General features: G+C 52.7%; 1 protein-coding gene across 1 annotated transcript; it reads left to right on the forward strand.

Annotated features, from left to right (window-relative positions):
• Nucleotides 1-21,352: 21,352 nt before the first annotated feature.
• On the forward strand, nucleotides 21,353-22,181 carry LOC114486055 (homeobox protein aristaless-like 3). The gene is made up of 2 exons (XM_028488168.1): nucleotides 21,353-21,629; nucleotides 21,922-22,181. The coding sequence occupies exons 1-2, from the start codon at nucleotides 21,353-21,355 to the stop codon at nucleotides 22,179-22,181; spliced, it is 537 nt and encodes a 178-aa protein (XP_028343969.1).
• Nucleotides 22,182-22,503: the final 322 nt, after the last annotated feature.

Here is a 22,503-nt window from a genome sequence, read left to right on the forward strand (position 1 = left end):
ACAACCTCAAATTAAGAAAACATAAAGTGACATTTTATAGTATGAATTACATTACGTGATACTGCTTTCTTACACAAACTTATTAGAGGCTCTATATTTGATTACTCATTCATTACTCAAGAAATATTTATTGAATGACACTAGCTTCCAAAACTATTCCAGAGAGCGGAATAAAGCAGTGAATTAGACAAAGTCTCCGTCCTCATGAAGTTACATTCTCATCTCGTGAGAGACAGTCAGGACAGAAATAATCAAATAAATATATAATACAGCATCAACAGAGGACACCAAGCAGGATAAATACCAAAAAATCTACACAAAGCCACACCACACTGAAATGGCAGAAAATCAAGACAAATAGCAAATCTTGAAAGAAGTCAGAAGGAAAAAAAATGCTTTAGCCAAAGAGGAACAAGGTAAGAATTACATCAGACTTCTCCTCAGACTCTTGGTCATACAAACAAGGTGAAAGGGGAGTGAAATATTTAACGTGCTGAAAGAATTCTGTATCCCGTGAAATTATCTCTGAAAAGTGAAAGAGAAGTAGACTTTCTCAGGCAAGCGATGTCAACAGTGGTAAATGCTGTGAGGAAAAAGAAAGCAGCATAAAGGGAAGGTGCCGTCTCAGAGAGGTCAGGGCATCTCCCGAAGGAGGTGCCGTTTCCGCGGAGACCTGAATAAAGGGAAGGAGCAAAGCAGGAGCCCTGTGAGGATCAGGAATGAGCGTGCCTGGCAGAGAGAACAGCAGGGGCCAAGGCCCCGAGGTTGGTGGGGTGTTGGAGAAGTGGAATGAAGCCAGCACTGCTGGAGCATGAGGAGCCCAGGGTGGAGGGTGCAGAGAAGAAGGAAAGACCCAGGGCCCGGGTCACGGGAGGAGTTTGAGTTTGGTTGTGAGTGCCAGGAGAAGCCACTGGAGGAGTCTGAGCTGAGTGGTGATACACTAAGGCCTCTCACTTCCAAAGATCACTCTTGGCCTTGGTGTGTGGAGAACGGGGAGGAGCAGGGAGACCAGGTATGGGGCAGAGTCCAGGCAAGAGATGGTGAGGACACGGAGCAGGACGGGGGCAGAGGGGTGGGGAGAGTCATTGGATTCTGGATACCTTTAGAAGGTGGAGCCAACAGAATGAGGGATGGACTGGATCTGGGGTGTGAGGAAAGGGGTCACATGGGTCTTTGGCCTGGGCAACCGGGGAGGGGCAGTGCCTGTAGCTGAGCGGGGGGCGCCTGCGAGAGAAGCTGGTTTGCGGCGGAGTGGAAAGTTCTGCTTTGTTGAGACGCCTTGTAGGCCTGCAAGTGGAGAGGACGCACGGACAGCTGGACATACCAGTCTAGAACTCAAGCGAGCAGGAAGAGCGGAAAATACCACCGGGAATCAGCAGCAGCTGGAAGTCGAGTTCAAATGCCCTGCCTGTCCTCACGCTTGGGGTTTTCTCATGATCATGGAAAATTGCCTGTAGCTCTGCTAAGAAAAGTGGAAACATTCTTTCTAGGGTTGTCTCATTAAGGTTGGAATATTCTGCGCAACATCAGAGAAGGGGAGACCGGCACCCCTTGTCTCCAGCAACTCCATCAGTCCTCTCCCTGCGGGCGGGTGAGCAGACCGCTGACGGCAGGAGCGCCAGGAAAGGTGTGGTCAGGAAATCAGCTGAGAGGGATGCTTTGGGCCAGTGGCCAGAGAAAAAATACCTCCTGGGCAGAACCACTCAGTGCTCTGGGCAGAACTGGAGACAATCTTAGATGGTGCCCTGAAGAGACAGTGAAATAATCATTCGGGTCCAATTCTCTCTCAGACCTGATCACAATGTGACCTTTGAATAACAGCTGTATCTGGTCACTAAAACTGTGGCTGATGGGACTTTAACTGCCTCTAACTTGCTGACATTCCTGTTTAAGGGAAGAAAGCAAATCTTAGACTCAAAGGCCTTCCAAAGGCAACTCTAGCTACAATGTAATCACATTCTATGCTTTAGTTTTATTTATTTTTCTGGCTACCCTCTGTTTAAGACAAGTGCTACTGGTGTCCCATTTGGAGTTAAGAATGTACAATGTCCTTTTGAAAGATATTCGTGTGTACGTGTGCATGCATATGTGTGTGTGTGTGTGTCTGTGTGTGTGTGTTTGTGTAGTAGTCAGTTAATTTAAAGAAAAATGTTAACAGTACAAGTGGCACTCATATGTGGCCAAAATCATGAAGGTGCTACTCATATGACTACAGCCTGAAAAACCATGGCTATAAAAGATGCAGAAATGGAAATAAGAGGGCTTCCCTGATGGTGCAGTGGTTAAGAATCCGCCTGCCAATGCAAGGGACACGGGTTCGAGCCCTGGTCCGGGAAGATCCCACATGCCACAGAGCAACTAGGCCCATGCGCCACAACTACTGGGCCTGTGCTCTAGAGCCCGCAAGCCACAACTACTGAGCCCGTGCACCACAACTACTGAAGCCCGCGCGCCTAGAGCCCGTGCTCCGCAACAAGAGAAGCCACCGCAATGAGAAGCCCGCACACCGCAACGAAGAGTAGCCCCCGCTCACCACAACTAGAGAAAGCCCGCACGCAGCAACGAAGACCCAATGCAGCCAATAAATAAATAAATGAGTTTATTTTAAAAAAGAAAAGAAATGGAAATAAGAGCCCTGAGCCTCATATTCATACACAAAGCTCATAATCACCCAAGATGAAGGGCGAGAGCATTTTCCTTTCCCTTTATAGCCCTGTCAGGCTGCAGGTGGATAACTTTTTCCCTTCCATGTTGCTTTTGGTATTTGCTGTGGCTAGATTTCACCAAAGGCAAAAATTCTCCGCATATAGAATTCTCACCATCTCAAGGCCACGAATTTGATGTCACCAATGTTATTTCCCCAAATGCTGCAAACTTACAAAATGCCTTCTGAATCAGCAAAGATTATTATGTGCCCTTTAAATAACAGCTGCATCTGATCACACTTCTAATTCATGGGGATGGAAGTTCTGGACCAAAACGTCCCCAAATGATGCACTTACCAAAAATAAGGAGTGGGTTTGGGCATGACTCAGAGCCTTGAGCAGGGCCTGGCCTAGGCCAGACCTCAGGTAACTCTGTGTATCAGGTGGTCCCTGCACCGCATTGCCTGCCCAAGTCAGAGGACAGTGTCCACGTGCGGTCCATAGACCCAGGTAGGGAACAGAGCTCAGGAAGAACAGGAACAGAAGATATTCAGATGCGAGTCCTGCTGACCTCTTAGGACCCCAAAGAAGCCACCACACCCCTTCCCTGGAGACCTCTTGGCCCAGTGATGTTATCCCAAAAGTAGGAATTGTGGGTCCTGGGTTCTCAGCACCCCCAGCTGCGAGGCTGGGCTGAGGGAGGCACAGCTGTCTTGCCCGAGGCTGTGTCTCTTGTGAAGGAGAAACATCCGGCCAATTCCACCAAGAATGTCAGTCAAAATGCACCGCAGGACTCCGTCAGCTCAGCCATCCTGCCCAGCAGCTCTTGTGTCCTGGGAGCAGGCGCCTGGACCGTCCTCAGCCAGGATAGGGAGAGGCTCGTGTCCCAAGGGCTGTGGCCTTTGCAGCCCACTCATCCCCGCAGTCCTCTCCCACCTAAAACCTGCAGCCTGGGGGAGCTGCAGGACTTGGAGGATGTGACATAGGATGTGGGGACCCGGGGGCTCCGTGGAGAGATATGCAGAGGTGAAAGGGCAAACCTGCTTCTAGTCTCCTTATCAGGAATGGCCGAGGGAAAGGGAAGTGGGTAGCCCTGGAGGTCAGGCTGGGGGGTCATGGCTGGGGCAGGGTAAGACCCAGGAGACCTAAGAGGAGACCCTGCTGGGTGGGGGGGAAAAGGAGAAAGGGGTGGGAGACTAGAGGAGGGCCAAGGAGGAACCAGCTGCTTGGCCCTTTCCCAAGGGGTTGGGGGGGCAGAAGCTAGGGCGGCCAACCCTCCAGGTTTGCCTGCGACCGAAGGGCTTCCTGAGAGACCAGACTTCCAGGTTTAAAACCTGTATGGTTGGGTACTCGAGGAGCAGTCCTGCCTAGGGACACACCATGCCACCCTGTTGGAATGCCTTCTTACTTCTCCCCCTCCCTTCATCCACACAACAAATAATGAAATGTCCCCTCTGTGCCAGGCCTGCTGCCAGGCACAGGGGGCTCAGCAGTGAAAGGACAGGCATGACCTGGCCACCGAAGCCCGCAGACTGGGCCTCCCTTACAGCTCAGGGCCCCGAACGTGGGGACTGCGTCTAGTTCACGGCTCCACCTCCCACTGAGCTGGCCCTGGGCCCCGAGCGGGACAGGTGCTGAATACATGTCTCTGGCTTGAGGGGCTAAGGCACCGAGGGCAGGCTGGAAGTGGGGACTCCTCGGCAATCGGTGAATGCCCGCAGCCTCTCAACCACACCAGCCCACAAGCACACGCACCTATGCACACGGGCCCACCTAGTCTTTGAGCGACATTCTTCCTGACCCAGCACAGAGGGCACCCACCCCTCTCAGCCGGGAAGGGGGAAGAGGACACACGGCAGGCCTGTAGGCAGACGCCAGCCTAGGTTAGGGGAAGGTGGTCCCCTAGATGAGGGGGACCAGAGCTGGCTTGTTTTCCCCTAGCTGCGAGGTCTTAGCCTCGGGCTCCAGCATCCTGTTCCCTCAGGGGTCCCACCTGCAAGGAGCCCACAATAGTCAATGTACCCCACGTATGTCTGGGGTCATCACGGGAAGGCAGAGCCAAACCGAGGCTCCCTTGGCCTTGGTTCTTGCAGCTGGAGAAACCAGCGGGGGCCCTGAGCGGAGGCTAGGCCTCTGGGGCACAGCAGGGATTGCTGGGGTAGGGGGAGGTGCTGGAAGAGGCTAGGGGTGCCAGCTACAACTCCGACTGACTCCTCTGCCCACTTAAGGAGTAGGGAACTATATTACTGAAGTCACCATGGGACTGTAAGTTTCTTGCAGGCAGGGGCTATGTGCACTCATCTTAGTCTACCCTGAAGGGCAGTGCTTAGATGGGCTATGGACTCTCCACACTGTCCATGGACAATGCCCTTAGAGAGCAGCACCCCACGTTTCTGTCCTGCCCCCTGGTGGCGTTTTATCATATTGCAACTCACGAGATACAACAAAAAGCAAAGGGTAGGATTTCTGACTGGCTGAGTTCAGCCCACTGTACCCCCCCATTTGGGGAGCCGGGTTTTGGGATATCATTAGGATAAGACCCTCTGAGTGTTCTAGGAATAGCTGGAACCTAGCCACTCCCAACCAGCTGAGGAGTGGGAGAAAAGAGCAGGATGTGGGAAGACAACTTCAGAGAAAATGGCAGCCTGGGACCTGATGCACACTCTATCCACAGACCACAGACAGACAGTGAAAGCACAGAAGGGACCCTGGATCTTTTAAATCAAAACTTAGGTGTCCAGAATTGGATTATCACGGTCTTTGGCAAACACACACTCACGCTTTCATTTAGTTAACTATTCACTTAGTTATTTCTCATAATTCATAAGTACCTATGAACTAGGGATTTTCTTTCTTTCTTTTCAAGCGGTAGAGCCCTGCTTTTCTTCTAAAGGAAATTTCACAGGAACTCCGGTATATAAAAAGTGGAACTGCCCTGGCTGCAGTGGGGGCTGGCTGCTTGGCCTCCCTTTCACTGCCCCAATGGCCCTGAGTAGCCCCTTAGAATTCTGTGGAACATGATCTATAGCAACATGATCGATCTATGCCAGGATGGCAGAAACCTGTGTCCTTCATTCCTATGCCCCAGTGCCCAGCACATGCCCAGCTCTCGGTGCCCGGTTTCAACAAATGTTGGGTGAAATGAATTGAATGAGAGAAGCTTGCTCTAATAACTGCCCAGGTCTGATTTGGACAGAGGGCACCAAAAAGTGCCTCTGCCTCCAAATGTCTCCCCCATCAGCCTACCACAGTGCCTACTGTTCCGCATTTCCACGCAGTCTAACCCTGCATGTTCTCCAGGACCCAGAGCAGATGCTACCTCCTCCGTGAAGCCTTCCCAGATGTCTCCAGCCAGAGTCATCTTGCTGCCTTTGAACTCTGGGGCCACTTTATTACACCTCTTTCCTGCATTCTTCACACTCACTCAGCCCTCAGCCCAAGTTATTTGCATACATGTCTCCTTTCCCCAACAGTGCAGATGCTGCACTCCTTAAGGGTAGGACACGTTTGACTGACATTTGCTTCCATCTCAGTGCCTTCAAACAGTAATATTCAATACATTTGTTTGAGGAAGAAGGAAGTCTCCTGATACTCCTAAGGACACTGTGTCTCCAGAAAGGCCCGTTAAAGTTCTCAAGAAAGGCACCTGGAATCAATTTGACCTACTGAGACACGAGCATGGAGTGGTTTCTCCACTTCACAAACCGTCACCAAGCAGAGAGCGTGGAAGGAGATCCAAAATAGGCAAGTTTGGGTGGAAATGAGACACCTAGAGCCGCACTAGTGCCGGAGCTGTGTGCAGAGGATGGGTCCCTGGCCCTGAGAGAGATTCGAAAAATGTGGCCAAGGAAGAGCTGGAGGAAGGGGCCACAAGAGGAGAGAAGGGCTGGAGGGTCCTGGGTCCTGAGGCACTTGAGTTCGCCTCCCCACGCCCGTCTCCAGTGCCTGACAGGCTGGGACAGGGGGACTGGTTCCCTTTTTCTCCCCCAGAACATCTGGGCCTGCATCAGACATAACGATCTGGTAAAGAAAATTGTTATGGAAATATGTAACCGTGAGACGTTATCAAAGGCGTCTTTAAAGTTCCTTTTCAACCCCCAGCAGGGTGGAGGGGATTGGAAATTGGAAAACTGGGAGACGATTACAGGACCATCAAAGTGGTCGAAATTCAATCCAATCTGCAGGTTTAAGGATGGCTAGCAGACCCCTGCCCCAGCCCAGAAGGCTGCAAACCCACTGTTTAAAAACCAAATCAACGGCATCATCAGATCTGGGTCTGGAGCAAACAAACGGCGCCCACAAAGGCTTCCCTGGATTTCCCTTGCATTGAGGAAATCTGAGAAGTGAGGCCCTGGGGAGGCGCCTAGCCCTGGGAAGGCTCCCAGCTTCCAAGGCTTCTATCTTCTCCTCTCCAGCCCACCCCACCCCCATTCTGGGCTCCGCTCTTTGTCTCTCCATCCTTCTTGATGCCTTTCTTCTACATCTTTTTGTGCCTACTCTTTCTCCTTCCATCTGTCCCTCTTCTCCTTCCATCTCTCTTTATATATTTCTTGTCCTAACAGTGTTCTACCTCTCTCCTTTTCCCCTGTTTCCCTCTCAAAATCTTTTTGTGACATTTCCATCCCTTTGTTGTGAATTTCTATCCCTTTGTCTTTCAGCACTGCATCCGTCTCTTTACATTTTGTCTTTTCTTTCTTTCTCTTTCTTTTTCTTTCTTTCTCTCCTTTCTCTCTGTCTCTCTCATTCTCTTTCTCTCTCTCTCTTCTTTCTCTCTCTCTTCCTTTTTCTTTCTTTCACAGCAACAACCTCTTTTCTTCAGCCTCTCTTTAATTTTTCTGCCCTTTTTCTGCTTGTGGATTTCCTGTCATTTCAGGCTATGTATGAGAGGAAATCCTCTTTGGCTGGTGTATTTACCATTATGAGTCCTGGGTATTTCTCCCAGGTGTCCAGACACAAAGAGTGCTCCATGCATGCTCATCGAAGGATTCTTGTCCCAACGTCCATCGCCATGAATTGTCCATGGCGGCAAGATTACTGTGCCAGCATACACAGGCACACAAAATAGACATGTGGTTTTACCTATGAGCAGGCTCTGCAGACATGTAAATTTATGTCCGGAGGGGTGGAATGCTACAGCACATAAAATTGATACAGGCAGAGAACGTCGGTAATTTACAATTCTTTTTTATGTGGAGTGAGAGAAAGAGACTATAATTTTGCTACTAATAAAGTTCTCCATATTTATCCTCAAGATGTGAGGGTTTATCTTCATTCATATTTCTTGTGGTCGTAACTTTGAAGCCTCTATGAGATTGCAGGTTTGTAATTAGAAAAGAGCTCAATTTGCACGTCTCATTGGAAACACCGGGGAGTTTCATTCCACCCTGCAAAAGTTGTCGGTGACGAAGCACGAGAAGAAAGCTCCATTTAGTCACTCACCTTAGAAGAATCGTTTTGGGGACGCAAAGGGAAACACACGTATGTTTATGGAAGAACGGAACGGAGAAAACGAAAGCAAACGCACAGTCCGCGCCGCAGGAACCCAGGGAAGGCGCGGGAGCCGGCGCGGCTCGGCGCGCACAACCGACGGAAAGTGGCAATTAGCTGCCGGGCCGCTCGCCACGGCCTGCGGCCCGGAAGAGAGCGGGACGCGAGCTGCAGCGGCGGGTTCGGAGCAGCCGGCACCCGCCCTCCTGTCTGCCACCCTCCGGTCGTGCCGTGTGCCCGTCGCGGGCCCCGCGCGCCGCGCTCCCGGCTCGCGCGTTTCCTCTGCCCGTCGCCTGCAGCTCGGCTCCCGGAGAACCTCGACGCGCGGCGGACAACCTGCGGGCCGCTCTTAATTCACCAGGCCCCAAGTTCACGGGCGCCGCCCCGGTTCCGCTCGCGTGCGCCCCGGCCGGGCTCAGGCCCCGGGCTGCGGTGCTGGAATCCTCGGCCCCGGGTGGAGAGAAGAACGCGCCGGGCGGCCGCGGGCTCAACCCCCGGGGCCCCCTGAGCCCCAAGGCCCCCGGCGATCCCGGAAGAAACCAAGCGCCTGTTCTCTTTGATCTGGTTTTATAGAGATTTGATGCTGACATTAAACTTCGAAAGCTTTTATCTATTTCAATCTCTCTCTTATTCCTACTTTGGGCGGGGACTCCTGTGCCAGCGCGAAAATGTCTAAGGGCTGGCGAGGGCGCGCGGTTGGGACTAGGGCACCGGGGTCAGCGGGCCCGATGGCATATCGGCGCGAGGGCGACGCTGGGCGCAGCCACCTACCCACCTTCACACGCAATCCCGATCGCCCCACGTATCCCTCCTTACTCCCACTCGCGCGCCAGGCCGCTCTCTCCGCAACGCCGGCGCGGGAGGCAGAGCAGGGTTGAGGCGCGGCGGAGAGACCGGGGCTCGGAGAGGCGCAGAGCCTGGGGCCGGAGAGGACCTGGGAGCCGCCGCCGCCGCCGCAGCTCCGTTCTCCCTCCGCAGCCCCTGTACCCATGCCGAGACACTCAATTACTTTCAGGTGTGGACCACTTAATAAAATAAATCTTCCGGGGCAGGAGGCAAGTTTTCAGGGCCCTAATTCAAATCAGCAGACTTCGCATTTGTAAAGAGGGGCTTCCCTAAAATCCCTATGGTTGGGGGACGCGAGGGAGTCGAGAATAGAGGTCTCTTCCTGGGATGATACTGTCAGTGGCTGTGTTGGGGGACCCGGAGAGCCCCTCTCTTTGTCTCTTTCCGTCGCTCCTTGGCTGTGTCTTTTCTATCTCTGTTCCCGGTACATCAGAACGGAATCGACCATTTTTGGACTGAATCACTGTTTAACTAACTAGAGCCCTCCAGCCCAGACAGGAGACCCAGTGGAAACAAAAGGTTCTGCCTCTCCCCACCCCCGCCCCCCCACCTCTTGCTCTCTTTTCTCCTCCTTTGTCTCCATCATCCATTGCCCCATGTCCTCTTGATGTGAGATTTCCAAACCTGTTTTTGCAGCACTCTAGGGAAACTCCAATTATCTCCAGGGCTTTGTGAAATGCTCAAAATGAAATTAACTTTAATTAACTTTAATTATTTAACTGCAGGTTATGGACACCTGATTGGCAGGAAAAGCAGAGGAGAAGGTTGGTGAATCAGATAAAACTTCCCTGGGTGTCACAGCTCCCTGAAGGTGAGCTTCAGAGATTTCAGGGCTCAGGAAAGAATCCCAGGCTCCGGAAAAGAAAGTCAAGTTCCCAGGAGGGCAGCAGCGTAGTTTATTAACGTTTGGGGCCGGGGAGGGCTCTCTAACAGAGAGGCCAGGGACTCTGTCCTTCCCCAGGGCTTCCTCCCCTCACCCTCTTGCAAACCATCTCCATCTAGGCCTTTGGAGGAGGAAGGGAGTGGGTTTCTCCCTTCCTACCCCACCCCACTCCCATTTAAAATCCTTCAGTAAGGTCCAGTTTACACTGGACAAAGCAAACTGGTTCCTTCCTCTTTTGCTAGGAAATTTAGACCACAACAGAATTTTTGTATGAATTTCCCAGGAATCTGGGCTGATGTAAACATGCTATCTATCATGGTTCTGCTCTTTTAGAGGAGTTACTCACCCCAAAGTCTTGAAGGGCCCCTCATCCTCCTCACACCACCGGATCTAGGAAATTGCCCTTCTCCTGAGCACAGGTACGGGCGCCCCAAGAGGTGACCCGATGGCCATGGTGGAGGGCAACTCGCTCCCACGGCGTCTGACAAGGGCCCACATGTTTCCCGTACAGAGAACAAATCTGCCCCATTAAAGCGTTACTCTGTTGGGGAAAACACTGATGCAATATTGGAAACATGCTGGGCCCACTGTGAGAGCCGGAAGCAGAGGCAGGTCTTCTCAGGAAGGCAGAGAAGGCCAGTGGGCGAAACTAATCCCACCACGTCCACCCTTGCTTGGCCCTGCAAATTGAGGGAGGGATTATTGACCAAAACATCCGCACGTAGAGGGAGCCTATGGCGCTGGTGGTGCAGTTACAGAGAAAGCAACTGGGGATAGACAGGGGAAGAAGGTGCTGGTGACCTGGGGGCAGCTGCAGGAATGGGACCTGGCTGCCTGGACTTGGGGCCAAACTGGAAGGAGAATCCATTTCCCCAAGCCTAAACTTTACAACCCATAACTCCAAGGTTTGGGCCCCAGCGACACTGCTGATCTAAATAGTTTATTAACAAATGGAAAATATATAAACACATAACAATTGCCTCTAAGAAAAAACTTATTAAAATCCCCCCGTGTTATTTGCAAGATAAATGGCTGAGACCATATGGGTGAGGGGGAAAGTGGCTGTGTCCTAATTAGCTCTCTGCTCCTGGCAAAAGTTCCCTCTTTAGGCCTCAGTTCCCTCATTTCTAAATGAAGACGACAACCTAGATCAGTGATTCTCAAGCGTTAGTCTGCATCTGTATCACCCGGGAAAAAATTGTTAAAACAAAAATTGCTGGCTCCACCGCAAGAGTTTCTGACTTAGTAGGTCTCAGGGAGCACCAGTAATCTGCCTTTCTCACAAGTTCCTAGATGCTACTGCTGCTGGCTTGAGGACCATACTTTGATAACCTTTGGGCTAGATGATGTTTAAACTCCCATCCAGATCTAACACTCTGTTCTATCTCCATGCCCCTGTATCTCCCCCTCATCCCTTGAGGTGTTTGGAGCCACATAAGAGAGGGCTGATGTTTTCGCACTCAAGCTTGTATCCCCTGTCCTCAGTGCAGGATAAATCTTTCGCTGGCCAATAGGGACTGGTCACCCTGCCCACTGAGGAATCCCTGCCCTCTCAGTACACATATTCCAGTTTGAATTAACCCCAGCTGGCTGACTGCAGGGCCTGAAACTCCAATAGTGGCTAATGCTTCTTTCCCTTTGTACCAAGCAGGGCTGGGCCTAATCCTAGCTAAATCTCAAGCAGGCCTTCAGAGGGGTTGGCAAGAGCCCAGGGTACATCTTCAGGCCCCTCGATGTAGCCTAGTCTCTGCCAAACACTTGGCCCGACACACACATGCGCACACTCCGTCACACAGAGAACCCCGGTCGTCAGGAGAACTAGTTTTACTTTGATGTACCTCTCGCCGCACATTTGTTTCAGCTCCTCTCCTGGAGCCACGGCCTTATTTATCTTCTTGGCATGGGTTCTTAGAATACTTCCATTCAGGCAGCAGCAAAATCACTCAGCTCCACTGTTTTACGAAGTTTATCAAACAGCAAAATATCCGGTCTCTTTGTCCAATGGATCTGGTGTGAATGTGCCTACAGAGCTGCCTTTCCCCAGATGCCCTGGGGTCTGTGTGTGGTTATAGATACCCTCCCCTCTGAGGACCCCACGAAATCCAGGGCTTGCCTATTTATGCTGCAAGGGGCCCCCAGAGCAAACGCAGGGCTTCGCGGCATCTTCCCGAATAAGGAGACCCAGCCACCCGTACCCCACGCGTGCACACACTATGCTCTCACTCCACCAGCAGAGCCTCAGGCGCCCACAGCGGACTAACAACCCGGCACCTCGCCCCCGTGCCCCCTCCCCAGGCCTGGCAGAGCGCCCCCAGCCCCAAAGGACAGACCTGCTTCTAAAATCATCACTGTCATCTCAGTCCTGAAGTTTGGGATCTTGGTGGAGGGAATCACCTCTCCCGCAGCTGAGGGCTCAGGCCCTCTCCACCCACTTAAAGGGACCAAGGTTTCGACTCAGAACAAGGTCTCCTCCGCTGCTCTCCCCCCACCTCAAGCATCCTGCTCGCTTCCCGGGAATCACCCCCAGGGCTGGGCTCCCTAACTCCGACAGCCCCTGCAGCCTCACAGCCAGGGCTCTTTGAAGGGCCAGAGAGTCAGTAGCCAGGCCCACTCTCACTCAGCACCTGGGACGCCCCGTGCTGTCACCAGGATGGCACTGATCACAGGGTTCTAGAGCCCAGAGAGTCCACTCGGTGCCCTCCTCCCTCTGCCCCTTAAGGAGATCCCCAACGTCCAGCGGGTAGCCTGGGGCCTTGTAGATGCACTGGCTTTACAGTTGACAACGTGTACTGAGTGAAGGACCCCTTTCAGGATGGAAATCTGGCTCGGAGGTTCAAAATGTCCCCTGAAGCCATGTCCCTGTGCCCTGTCTCTGCAGCCCCCGTTCTCTGGGCTGCGGGTCATCCATACACCCCACCACCCATGTGGCAATAAATCTGGTCACTCCTTCCCACTAACTACCTCTTCCTTTCAGCCGTCCCTCTTCATTTCCTTGGCCACACCCCAGTCAGGCCTTAAGTCACCTCATGCCCGGACCACTTTCCTATATGCCGACTATGTCCCTCTCTCGTATGTCCCCTGGCTACTTTGGGCAATTTACTCACGCTCTGTGTGCCCTAGTTTTCTCATCTGGGGAAATAATGGTACCTGCCTCATAAGGAATTACATAAGACAATGTACTTAAAAGACCTGCCTGGCTCACAGTAAGTGTTCCATAAATGTCGGGTACCATCACTACTATTATTATTCTGCTCAAGCTACCAAAATCATATTCCCAAAGCACAGCTCTCATTCTCCTGCTAAATAACAACAACAACGATGACAACGGTAATAATACTAACACTTATTGAACACTTATTATGGGCCAGGCCCTGTTCCAAGTGCCTCTCAATACCCTCCCCACTGCCCCAAAGAAAGTAGGCTCCATATTCTGCATGTGCCACCTTCTGGTGCTGCCCAGCCTATGTGTTGTCACGTCCGCTACTCCCTCACAAAACGCCCTGCAGGAGGCAGCCGAGCTCCCTGTACCCAGACGCGCCCTGCCCACTTGACCCACGATCAGCAGCTACCCTCCTCTCCATCGGCCCACATTTTCCTGGCCCGTCACATTTTCCTGGGCTGCTCAGAGATCTCCCAGGATTCCCTGAGAGGGGGAATGATCCCTTGCCTTGGTCCTCAGGGTGTGCAGCTGGGAGTCCAGGGGTCAGTGCTAATGTGCTCATGACCACCGAGTGGTGTCTTCTGCACCTGGAAGTGATCTGGGAGTGCAGCAGCCCCTCCCTGCTCACGTCTGTTCCTCAGCAAGGGCAGCCTGTCTCACCCTTAGCAGTTATCTCAGAGGACTACTGTTCACGTGTCCAAATCTCACCTCCCCAGGAGAAAAAAATCTCAGAAGAAGGACCCACTCTGGCTTTGGAGTCGGGGTGCATCCCCCCCCGGCCCACAATTCTGCCCAGCACGGTCTCTGCCTCACCGAATGCTCAGATCCACTGAATGGCTGGGGCAGGTGCGGCCCTTGTCTGTCTTTGAAGACTCAGGCAGTGTGCCAGCTAGAGATGGTGCAAGCTGACCAGGCCACCTGCCTGGGGGCCTCCTGGTTTTGTCATTTAGGAAGTATGTGACACCTTGGGCAACTTACTTCATTTCTCTGAGTTCTATATTGTCATCTGTAAAGTAGAAGTAGTAATAGCTACCTCCAGAGCAGATTATATGAAATTTTAAAATGTAGAGTGCCTCGTTCAGACCGACCTCACAATGGGCTCTCAACGCTATTTCTCCTCCCCATCGCTCAGCTCAAGCCCTAAGGCCAGGGTTCCCTCTGCTAAGCTGACAGCAAGGCAAACAGGGAATCTGAATCCCCTTCCCAGATGAAAGGTGAGTCTGCTTCCTTCCTTCACCCATGTGAACAAAGAGCCCCCCCGTGGAGCCCTGATATCAGCTCACTGTACTGAGGGAGCCCCCTAGGAGTTTGCCTGCTGTGACAGCTGAACACTCAGAGTACACAAAACATGTATGGTCCCATTTGGGGATCTCCCCAGTCTCCCTCAGGACAGGCAACGTGGCTCTCACTGCCCAGTGGGCTTTGCCACTTGCCTGCCAGGCACCCCATCATGCCCCTTGAAGTCCCCTTCTTAACCCATCAATGCAGCCACTCCTCCTGACCCAACATCTGACATTAGAGCCTTGCCTTCGGGGTCAGGCAACTTGGGTTGGAATCCGAGCAGCACTCAGCAATGGTGGGATACACAGCGGCACCCAAGGGGCCGCAGTGTGGGATACTCTCCTACACAAAATCAGGACTGATTTGTGTGGCCAGTAGAATATGGCAGCAGTAATGGTGTGTGAGTTCCGAGGCTGGGCCATAAACGGCATCTCAGCTTCTACCTTGGTCTCTTGGCTCATTCTCTGTGGCGCAAGCCAGATGCCAGGTTATGAGGACACGCAAGCAGCCACGTGGAAAGGCCCACATGGGGCGGAATTGAGGCCTCCCGTCAACAGTCAACACCAACCTGCCAACAATGTGAGCGGGCCACCTTGGAAGCAAATCCTCCGTAGCCTGGCCAATGTCTGACATGGGGTCATGAGGCACCCCAAGACAGACCACTCAGCCAAGATGCTCCTGAATCCCTGACCCACAGTCACTGACTATTGCTGTTTTAAGCCACTAGGTTTTGGAGTGATTTGTTATGCAGCATTAGATAACTAATACACAGACCAATCTCAGCTTCTTCATTCTGTAAAATGGGAATATTAATACCGACTTCATAACACAGTTAAAGAGGATAGGAGATGGTGTGTGCCTGGCACACTGTAGTTGCTCTGTGAGTGGTGGATACTATTATTATTACCCATCCTGCTCCCTCTCCTTCCCAGGAGACTCCAGAAGAGGCTGGGCAGAGGCCCTTCCACCCTCTTCACTTGCTTTTCTCCCAGTCCCTTGTAAGTTTCAGGCCCGGCCTTCATATTCTCTCTTCCTCCAACGCAGGAGCAGACCCTGGGGTGGAGTGGATGTATGTGTGACATGGTGGTGAGCTCCATCCAGAACTCTGGGCTGGGTTCTGCTCACATTTCTAAGGGTGTTCAGTGGTGTGTGTTTGCATTTCCTTTGAAGGGCCCCAAATGTGATAATTACATACTTGTTAGCCCTGTAAAATAACAAATCTGGAATCTACACTCTGGAACCAATGGATTTCCTGCTGAAATGAGTTCAAGGGGTGCCCTGACCAGCATTCCCGGTAAGAGCCCTGCCCCACAAGGCCTTGCAGACCACCTGTCCGCCCACATCCCTCAGCTCCTCTGCCCCTCCGCTCAGCTCTCCACCTCATGGCTCCGGGGAGCAGGTGTGCTTTTTTGTTGCTGTTGTTTTCATGTTTTCTTAATATCCGCCCTCTGGGTGTGGCTCCTGCATTCCCGCTTAGCGTAGGGAGGCCTTTAGGGACTGGGGCTTCCTCCTCTACGTCTCCCACTAGCGAATCCAGCACTTGCAGCTGGGCTTGGCAGATGCTAGGGACTGACACCTGAGGTGCCAGCCTGCCCTCCCCCCAGACCTTCCCTTGATTCCTCTGGACTCCTCTGCCTTTGTCTGTCTTCCTCCCACAGCCCACCCCCCAAACTCCCTGCCTGTCCAGGCCCCAGCAATATTCAACAAATCCAAGTTCCCCAAACTTGGCTTCCTCTTTCTCACCTCTGGGCTGTTCTCTCTGGAATGCCCCCTCTCCCTGCCGTCTCCATACACCTTCCCCTGGTTGACCCTCACTCAACTTTTAGGGTTCAACCTGGAAGTGTTCCATGGCCAGCTGCCCCCAGCCCAAGGCTGGGACAGTGCCCGTCTCATGGCCCCCATAGTCCCCTGTGCTCTCCTGCCTCAGGACAACATACCCTGCTATATACGTGTCTGTCGCTCTGTGTCTCTCCAGCTGGTGTGGAAAAGCCCTGAGAAAAAGTGGTCTGTGTCTCTGAGTCTATCCCGACCGCACAGCCCCACTGTCTGGCACATGGCAGGCATTCAACAAATGCTTGATGACTAAACGAATACATAAAACTGATTGATCAAAGTGTGAAAATTGCCAAGAAGTGTAAACCTGCCCCACTCTGTTTCACACCAAGAAATAGTTCATCAAAAACACCCTCACAAAATGACTTCCCCTGGTCCGTGCCGGCACTTGCCTCAGAACCCATTCACCTTCACTCAAAGGCAGTAAGGCACACATCAGGGCAAACCAGACCCTTGGGACACTGCCACATCCCAGACATAGCTCCACCTCTCTGGCCCCTGCCCCCATTCCAACTCGACCGGAGGGAGGTGGGTGGAGAAAATGAGCAGACAAATACAGGTTCAGGGGGACTCAGGCTCAAGAAACATCTCTATGGATACTGTTTCATTCATTCCAGAAAAGCTGAACTACAGAATCATCCCTCTCAATTTTCCAGGGGAGAAACTGAGGTACAGACAGGTTAACTGGCTCTCCCAATGAAAGAGATCAAATCAACAGAAGAGAAAAAATAGCTCCCTAACTTCCCAGAAATTTTACCCCAAAGCACAGACTTCAGCCTGGATTGTCTGAATGAAAGCCAAGGATTCTGGGTATCCACAGCACAAAGCTGCTGCTTTCTCCGCTCCCCCCCCCCCCCACCGCCCTTCCTTTCTTTCTTTTAAATATCATGGATGAGGCGGAAGTACCGGATCTGAAGGTTTATTTACCATTCCTTAGCCTGACCTTCCAGGAAGAATGTCACTAATGAGAAACAATCTACTTGGGCTCCCCGACCCAGAATTTTCATAGGGATCAATTTAGGATTTCAAAGTCTAAACAGGACAAGGGTAATACTGACTGTCTTGCCTTCAAAGAAAAAAAAAAAAGCAACTGAGTTTTTCCTGTCTGGAAGGAAGTTTTGTATATGTCAAACAAATGTCAGATCTGAGGTTCCATCTTTCCCGTTGTTCTGACCGCTTTTGGACATCCACTGGGAGAGAAAGGAGCACATTCGCCTTCGTGTGGTGTAGGCTGAGAGAAGTCGAAAAGGAAAGGAAAGCTGAAGTTGGGAATGATGTTTCCCTAATTCAAGAACTGACCTTACAGTTGAGCCTAGAAGCCAGGAACTCTGCTCTGGAGACCAGATTCCATTCTCATTCACATCCAAATGACGATTTTTTTTTTTCATTGTGGAGGAGACATTTCCATTCCAGCAAAGTTTACACTCCATGAAAGCAGGGGTCATGTCTGTCTTGCTCTCTGCTGTATCCCACTGCCAGCAGATGCCTGTCATATAATAGGTCCTCCTATTAAATGAATGAATGAATGAAACAATCAGTCACTGTAAAACAGTTGCCTAGAAACAGCCAATAAGTATCATTTCCTTTTTTTTTTTAATTTATTTTTTGGCTGCTTTGGGTCTTTGTTGCGGTACGCAGGCTTCTCATTTCAGTGGCTTCTCTTGCTGCGGAGCACGGGCTCTAGGCATGCGGGCTTCAGTAGTTGTGGCACACAGGCTCAGTAGTCGTGGCTCGTGGGCCCTAGAGCACAGGCTCAGCAGCTGTGCAGGGGCTTAGTTGCTCCGCGGCATGTGGGATCTTCCCAGGCCGGGGCTCGAACCCGTGTCCCCTGCATTGGCAGGTGGATTCTTAACCACTGCACCACCAGGGAAGTCCTTCATTCCCATTTTAAAAGTAGGTTTTCCTCAGCAGGTGGAGATTTTTTTTTTACATGATAGGACCCAGAATTGTCTGGATCACCCTGTCAGCTCATTTCACTGTCTTTGGACACTACAGCAGTGACAAAATGCTATTGTAATTCAGCTGGTTATTAAATAGCACGAATGGTGAACTCACAAATTCTCTTAAAACTCTGCCCCACATCTGGCTGTGTTGGTGGGTCATAAAACCTCTCAGGTGTTAGATGCTCTGTTTCATTTGGTCTCAGCTTCGCAGAAACCACCCTCCACCTACTGTCCTGGCCACCACAGCTGGGTATGGCGAGTCTCAATAAACTGTCACTTGGTGATCAGAAGGGCAGCAGTACGGCTCCATCTTGGACCAACTGTCCCCATCCACTCTGGCCTCAAATTTCCTCTCAGGAAGTTCTGACCTTCCTCTGGGAGAAGGAGGATGTGCATCGAATGATTCCAGCTTTGTTACGTTAGCTGAAGAACGACTGAGAGACGGCTGGTGTCAGGTGGGAAACCATGGATCTGAGCGTAAATTTTGGTTCTGCCACTAAGTGGCTGTATCCACGCTAGACAGATGGCTCCCTTCTGTGGTCTCAGTCTCTCTCTGTAAAATGGGGATGATAACTGTGCCTCCTTCCTGGGGTTGTTGTGAGGGTTAAGTAAATCAATATAGAGAGAATACATTAGATAGTGCCTGGCACACTGTACATACTGCGTGTTAGCTGTTGTTTTTATCTGTAAAATGAGGGCCCCCTATACTTCATGATCTCTCAGCCCTCCTAAGAAGGGAAAACTTAATAACTCTGAGGTTGCATTTTTGTTTTTTCTATGCACCTGCCCGGACCATATACGGATAAAGGTAAGAGTTTGCACTAGTGGTTTAAAAGGAGAGAAGGAAAGGCTCCTCTCGGTACTCTGTTTCGCATGGTCCTGGAAGAAAACCCTCCCAGAGGGGCAACCCCATCTACCTAACCCAACTTAAATGTAATCTGTGATTTCCTGCCACCTCAGTTCAATTGGCAACACCATCTCAGTATGGAAATTGGTTCTGTTCAAAGAGCAGGAGAATGGCAGGAGGAACTTCTGGGCTCGGGAAGGGGCGCGGGTCCCTAGATCTCTCTGATCAGCCCCAGATTCTGGCCCCTTCCATCTGGGGTCAGGAGCCTTCCACCAATTCAGTGATGTAACCCAGAAATCTGGGCTGCAGTTTCTGGATCTCTTAATGATAATTATAATCTCTTAAATGAACACAGTTCATCACAGCCATCAAAATAAGTGCTTCTCAAATATCCCTCGTCCACGTGTGTGGCCCATTTTTATGATGAGTAAACTGAGCCTCAGAACGGTTATCACCGGAGGCAAAACACTTGGCATTTAAGCTAAGCTGCCTCGTCTAGACTGTTGATGATGTTTTTCCTGTGTCATACTTCCATCTTGCACAGTAAGCTGCTTGATTACTTTGTTAAACAGAAGAGGTGTCCTGAATTGACATTAACATGCTCCTAAAAAAGTCAACAATATCTACAGCCCTACCCCCATATCTGTTATTTTTTAAATTGAGGTATAGTTGACTTACTAACCCAATAACTATTGAAAAACCCTTATTAATGGGCAAAAGTTATCAATACAAGTTGGTTGCCCAGAGCTGGGATCCACTGGATCCTAGAGAATGGATCTCCCTGGTGAGGCCAGAGAGGAAGCTTAATTCCAAGCTAAGCCTCCCTCTTGGCTGGAAATAGCAGTCCCAGGTGCTCCCATCTCACTACCCCAGTCTGCAGTCTGTGATTAGGGGCCCTAATGGCCATAATGCCTCCAATGTGGTGTTTAAACCAATAAGGCTTCAGAGAAGTTACGTTACATTTAATAATGGCTTAATGACTACTTGTGAGATGCAAGGCTTCTGGTTCCTGTTTGGCCTTGATTTACAGCCCAACTCTGGCTGAGGACAGCCAAGAAACCCCCTCTAAGCCCCCAGCGGAAGAGGGAGGTGTTCACACCAGGGCCCTTGGATTCCTTTAAAAATTGAGAATTCAAATGAAATACAAATGATGTTTGACTCTCCACCCCTCTTGCTAGTCTCTGGAGGCCCTGAAAATAAAAATCGGTGTAACCAGACCTAGGGATTCCTCAATCCACTGAAGTAAGCAGGGTCCTAGGGCCCTTGGGTATTTCTTCCCAGATCTTAGGTAGGGTGGAGGTCGTTTCACTTTTCGGAAATTCTAAGCTACTGCTTTAGTCCTCTGCTTCCTTTTGGCTAGGGAGACCCAACTCTTAGGAGATGGAGTTCCTACCTTGGCCTCCTTCCAAAGTGGCAGGCCTGGGGCAGCAGAGCCCCAAGGTCTGAGCTGCAGACAGCCTCTCTCCAGTGGTTCCCCAGGCACTTCCACTAAAGGCATCTGCCCACTAAAAGGCATTCACTCGCTGCCTGCTGTTCAAACACAAAACCCTCTAGGTACTCCTCCACCTGCTCCTAAGGTAACCTCTGCTGGACTCTGTTCAGTCCTGAACTGCCTCTGGGAGCCCCCCTGTCTGCTCTGGCCCTGCCTCCGCTTCTGAAACCCACCAGGAATATACAGAAAGACTATGAGGATTGACTCTGTCCGACCTCCACAGTCAGATGAGGACACTAAGTGGCTAGTTCAAGGCTCCACAGCTAAGTAATGATCGTGCCCAGCTCCCAGCCCCCATTGCCAGATAAGAGCTGTTTCCACACAACACTCCCAATGACTCCTCTCCCCGAAACAAGAGCTCTCTAACGGAGGTGTTTTTGCTGGAGGCAAGTTTTTCCAACTCCCAGTAAAGAGAGTTAGATAAAGTCCCAGCCCAGCCCCTACCTGCTGCCTGGCCATTATCCCAGACTAATGACAGGAGACCGGGCCTAAAAGTATTTGTTGTGGGTGGAGGTGATCTCTACCCCGAACTGCCTCACCCCTCCAGGGTCAAGAGCCTCCGGGCCAGATATCAGAGCCAAGGGTGCTGCTCTAAGCAAGGGACTCACCAAGATGGGCAGACAAAAGGGACCCTGCCCTCGAGAAGGGGTGGTTTCCTCCCCCTCTCAAACTGCTTCTGATACCGCGACTGGAGTGAATCAGGGGGCTCCTGGGCTCCGAGGGGTTAACCCGCGCGGGGCCGCACGTGACGTGGATGGTTCCAGCATTAAGTCAGAGTGCGGCCCCCTCCCCTGTCCCCCGCCCCCCGCGGCGCGCGCCGCTCCCGGGGGCTCCGCGCCCCCGCGCCCAGGTCCCTCCCCCTTGGCGGGCGCTCACAGGCCGCGCGGGCAGCGCGAGCCCCGGAGCCCCCGGCGGCCTGTGCGCCCCGAGCCGGCATGGACCCGGAGAGCTGCGCGCCTTTCGGCGTGGGGCCCGGGCCTCGCCCCTACGCGGCCGCCGGGGATGAGCCTCCGGGCCCCCAGGGAACCCCGGCCGCCGCGCCTCACCTGCACCCCGCGCCACCCCGCGGCCCGCGGCTGACCCGCTTTCCGGCCTGCGGGCCCCTGGAGCCCTACCTCCCGGAGCCGGCCAAGCCGCCCGCCAAGTACCTGCAGGACCTCGGCCCCAGCCCGGCGCTCAACGGCGGCCACTTCTACGAGGGCCCCGCGGAAGGTAAAGCGCGGCGCGGGGCGTAGCGCGCAGCCCCTACCAGGTCTCCGTCTTCCATCCCCGGGCCCGCAGGGGCCACCCCGCTTCCCTCTCCCGCTCGCCTATTCTTAACTTTTTACCTCTCTCACCCTTCGCCACGGCTCCCTCTGAATCCGGACCGGCGCTGGTCCCGGCCGGGCGAAAGCCAGCGCGGTGCTGGAGGCAGAGCCACGCGTGCCTCTGGTGGCGGGAATGGGAGGCGGGAGGTCGAGAGAGGGTGGAGTGGCGACGGCCCGGGGCCCACTCGGGCCCGAAGGCGGCCGGAACCGGGAAAGAGAGATCGTGCTTGGCCGGAGTTGGACTAGAACTGACACCGACCCAGAAGCCCGGACCGGGCCCAGGGCCCGGGCGCCACACTTAACTCTTGGCCCCCATGCGGGGAGAGGAGCGCGGCTTTTGTGTCTGGCGCCCGCTGAGGGCCCTGAGGCGGGCGCCGACCTACAGTGGCCAAGCCGGGACTCAGCCGAGGGCTGCGGCCTGGCCTCCCCGGGAAAGGCGCTGCTGCCTGCGCCTTAGGCGCTCGGCGCAGTGGCCGCGGCTAGTGCCGCAGTGCCGGGGCCGTTCTCAATACGGAATAACTGTGTTCTTATTTCCCAGACTAACCTGGCCTCCCCGTCGTTATGCACGGCGATGGCCGCCCTTCTCGCAGTCTTGGCTTCCTCGCACTGGATCGTCACCGCGGGGCCGTCGGGAGCGGGCCTAACCCCTGGGTGCCTCCGGCTCCTGGGCCGGTGCCCTATTCGCTAAGGCCAGTTGGACCGCGCCGTCTCCCAAGAACGCGCCTGAACTCCGGGGCCTGGCGGGCGGGTTCGCAACCCCGCCGCCGCCCGCTGCACCG

Source organism: Physeter macrocephalus, chromosome 4 (genome assembly GCF_002837175.3).
Source record: "Physeter macrocephalus isolate SW-GA chromosome 4, ASM283717v5, whole genome shotgun sequence".
NCBI classification, from domain to species: Eukaryota; Metazoa; Chordata; class Mammalia; order Artiodactyla; family Physeteridae; genus Physeter; species Physeter macrocephalus.

Coding starts and splice junctions, on each gene's coding strand:
- LOC114486055 (XM_028488168.1), top strand. CDS start 21,353: ATGGACCCGGAGAGCTGCGCGCCTTTCGGCGTGGGGCCCGGGCCTCGC. Junction 21,630..21,921: donor CTACGAGGGCCCCGCGGAAG/GTAAAGCGCGGC, acceptor TCGGGCCCGAAG/GCGGCCGGAACCGGGAAAGA.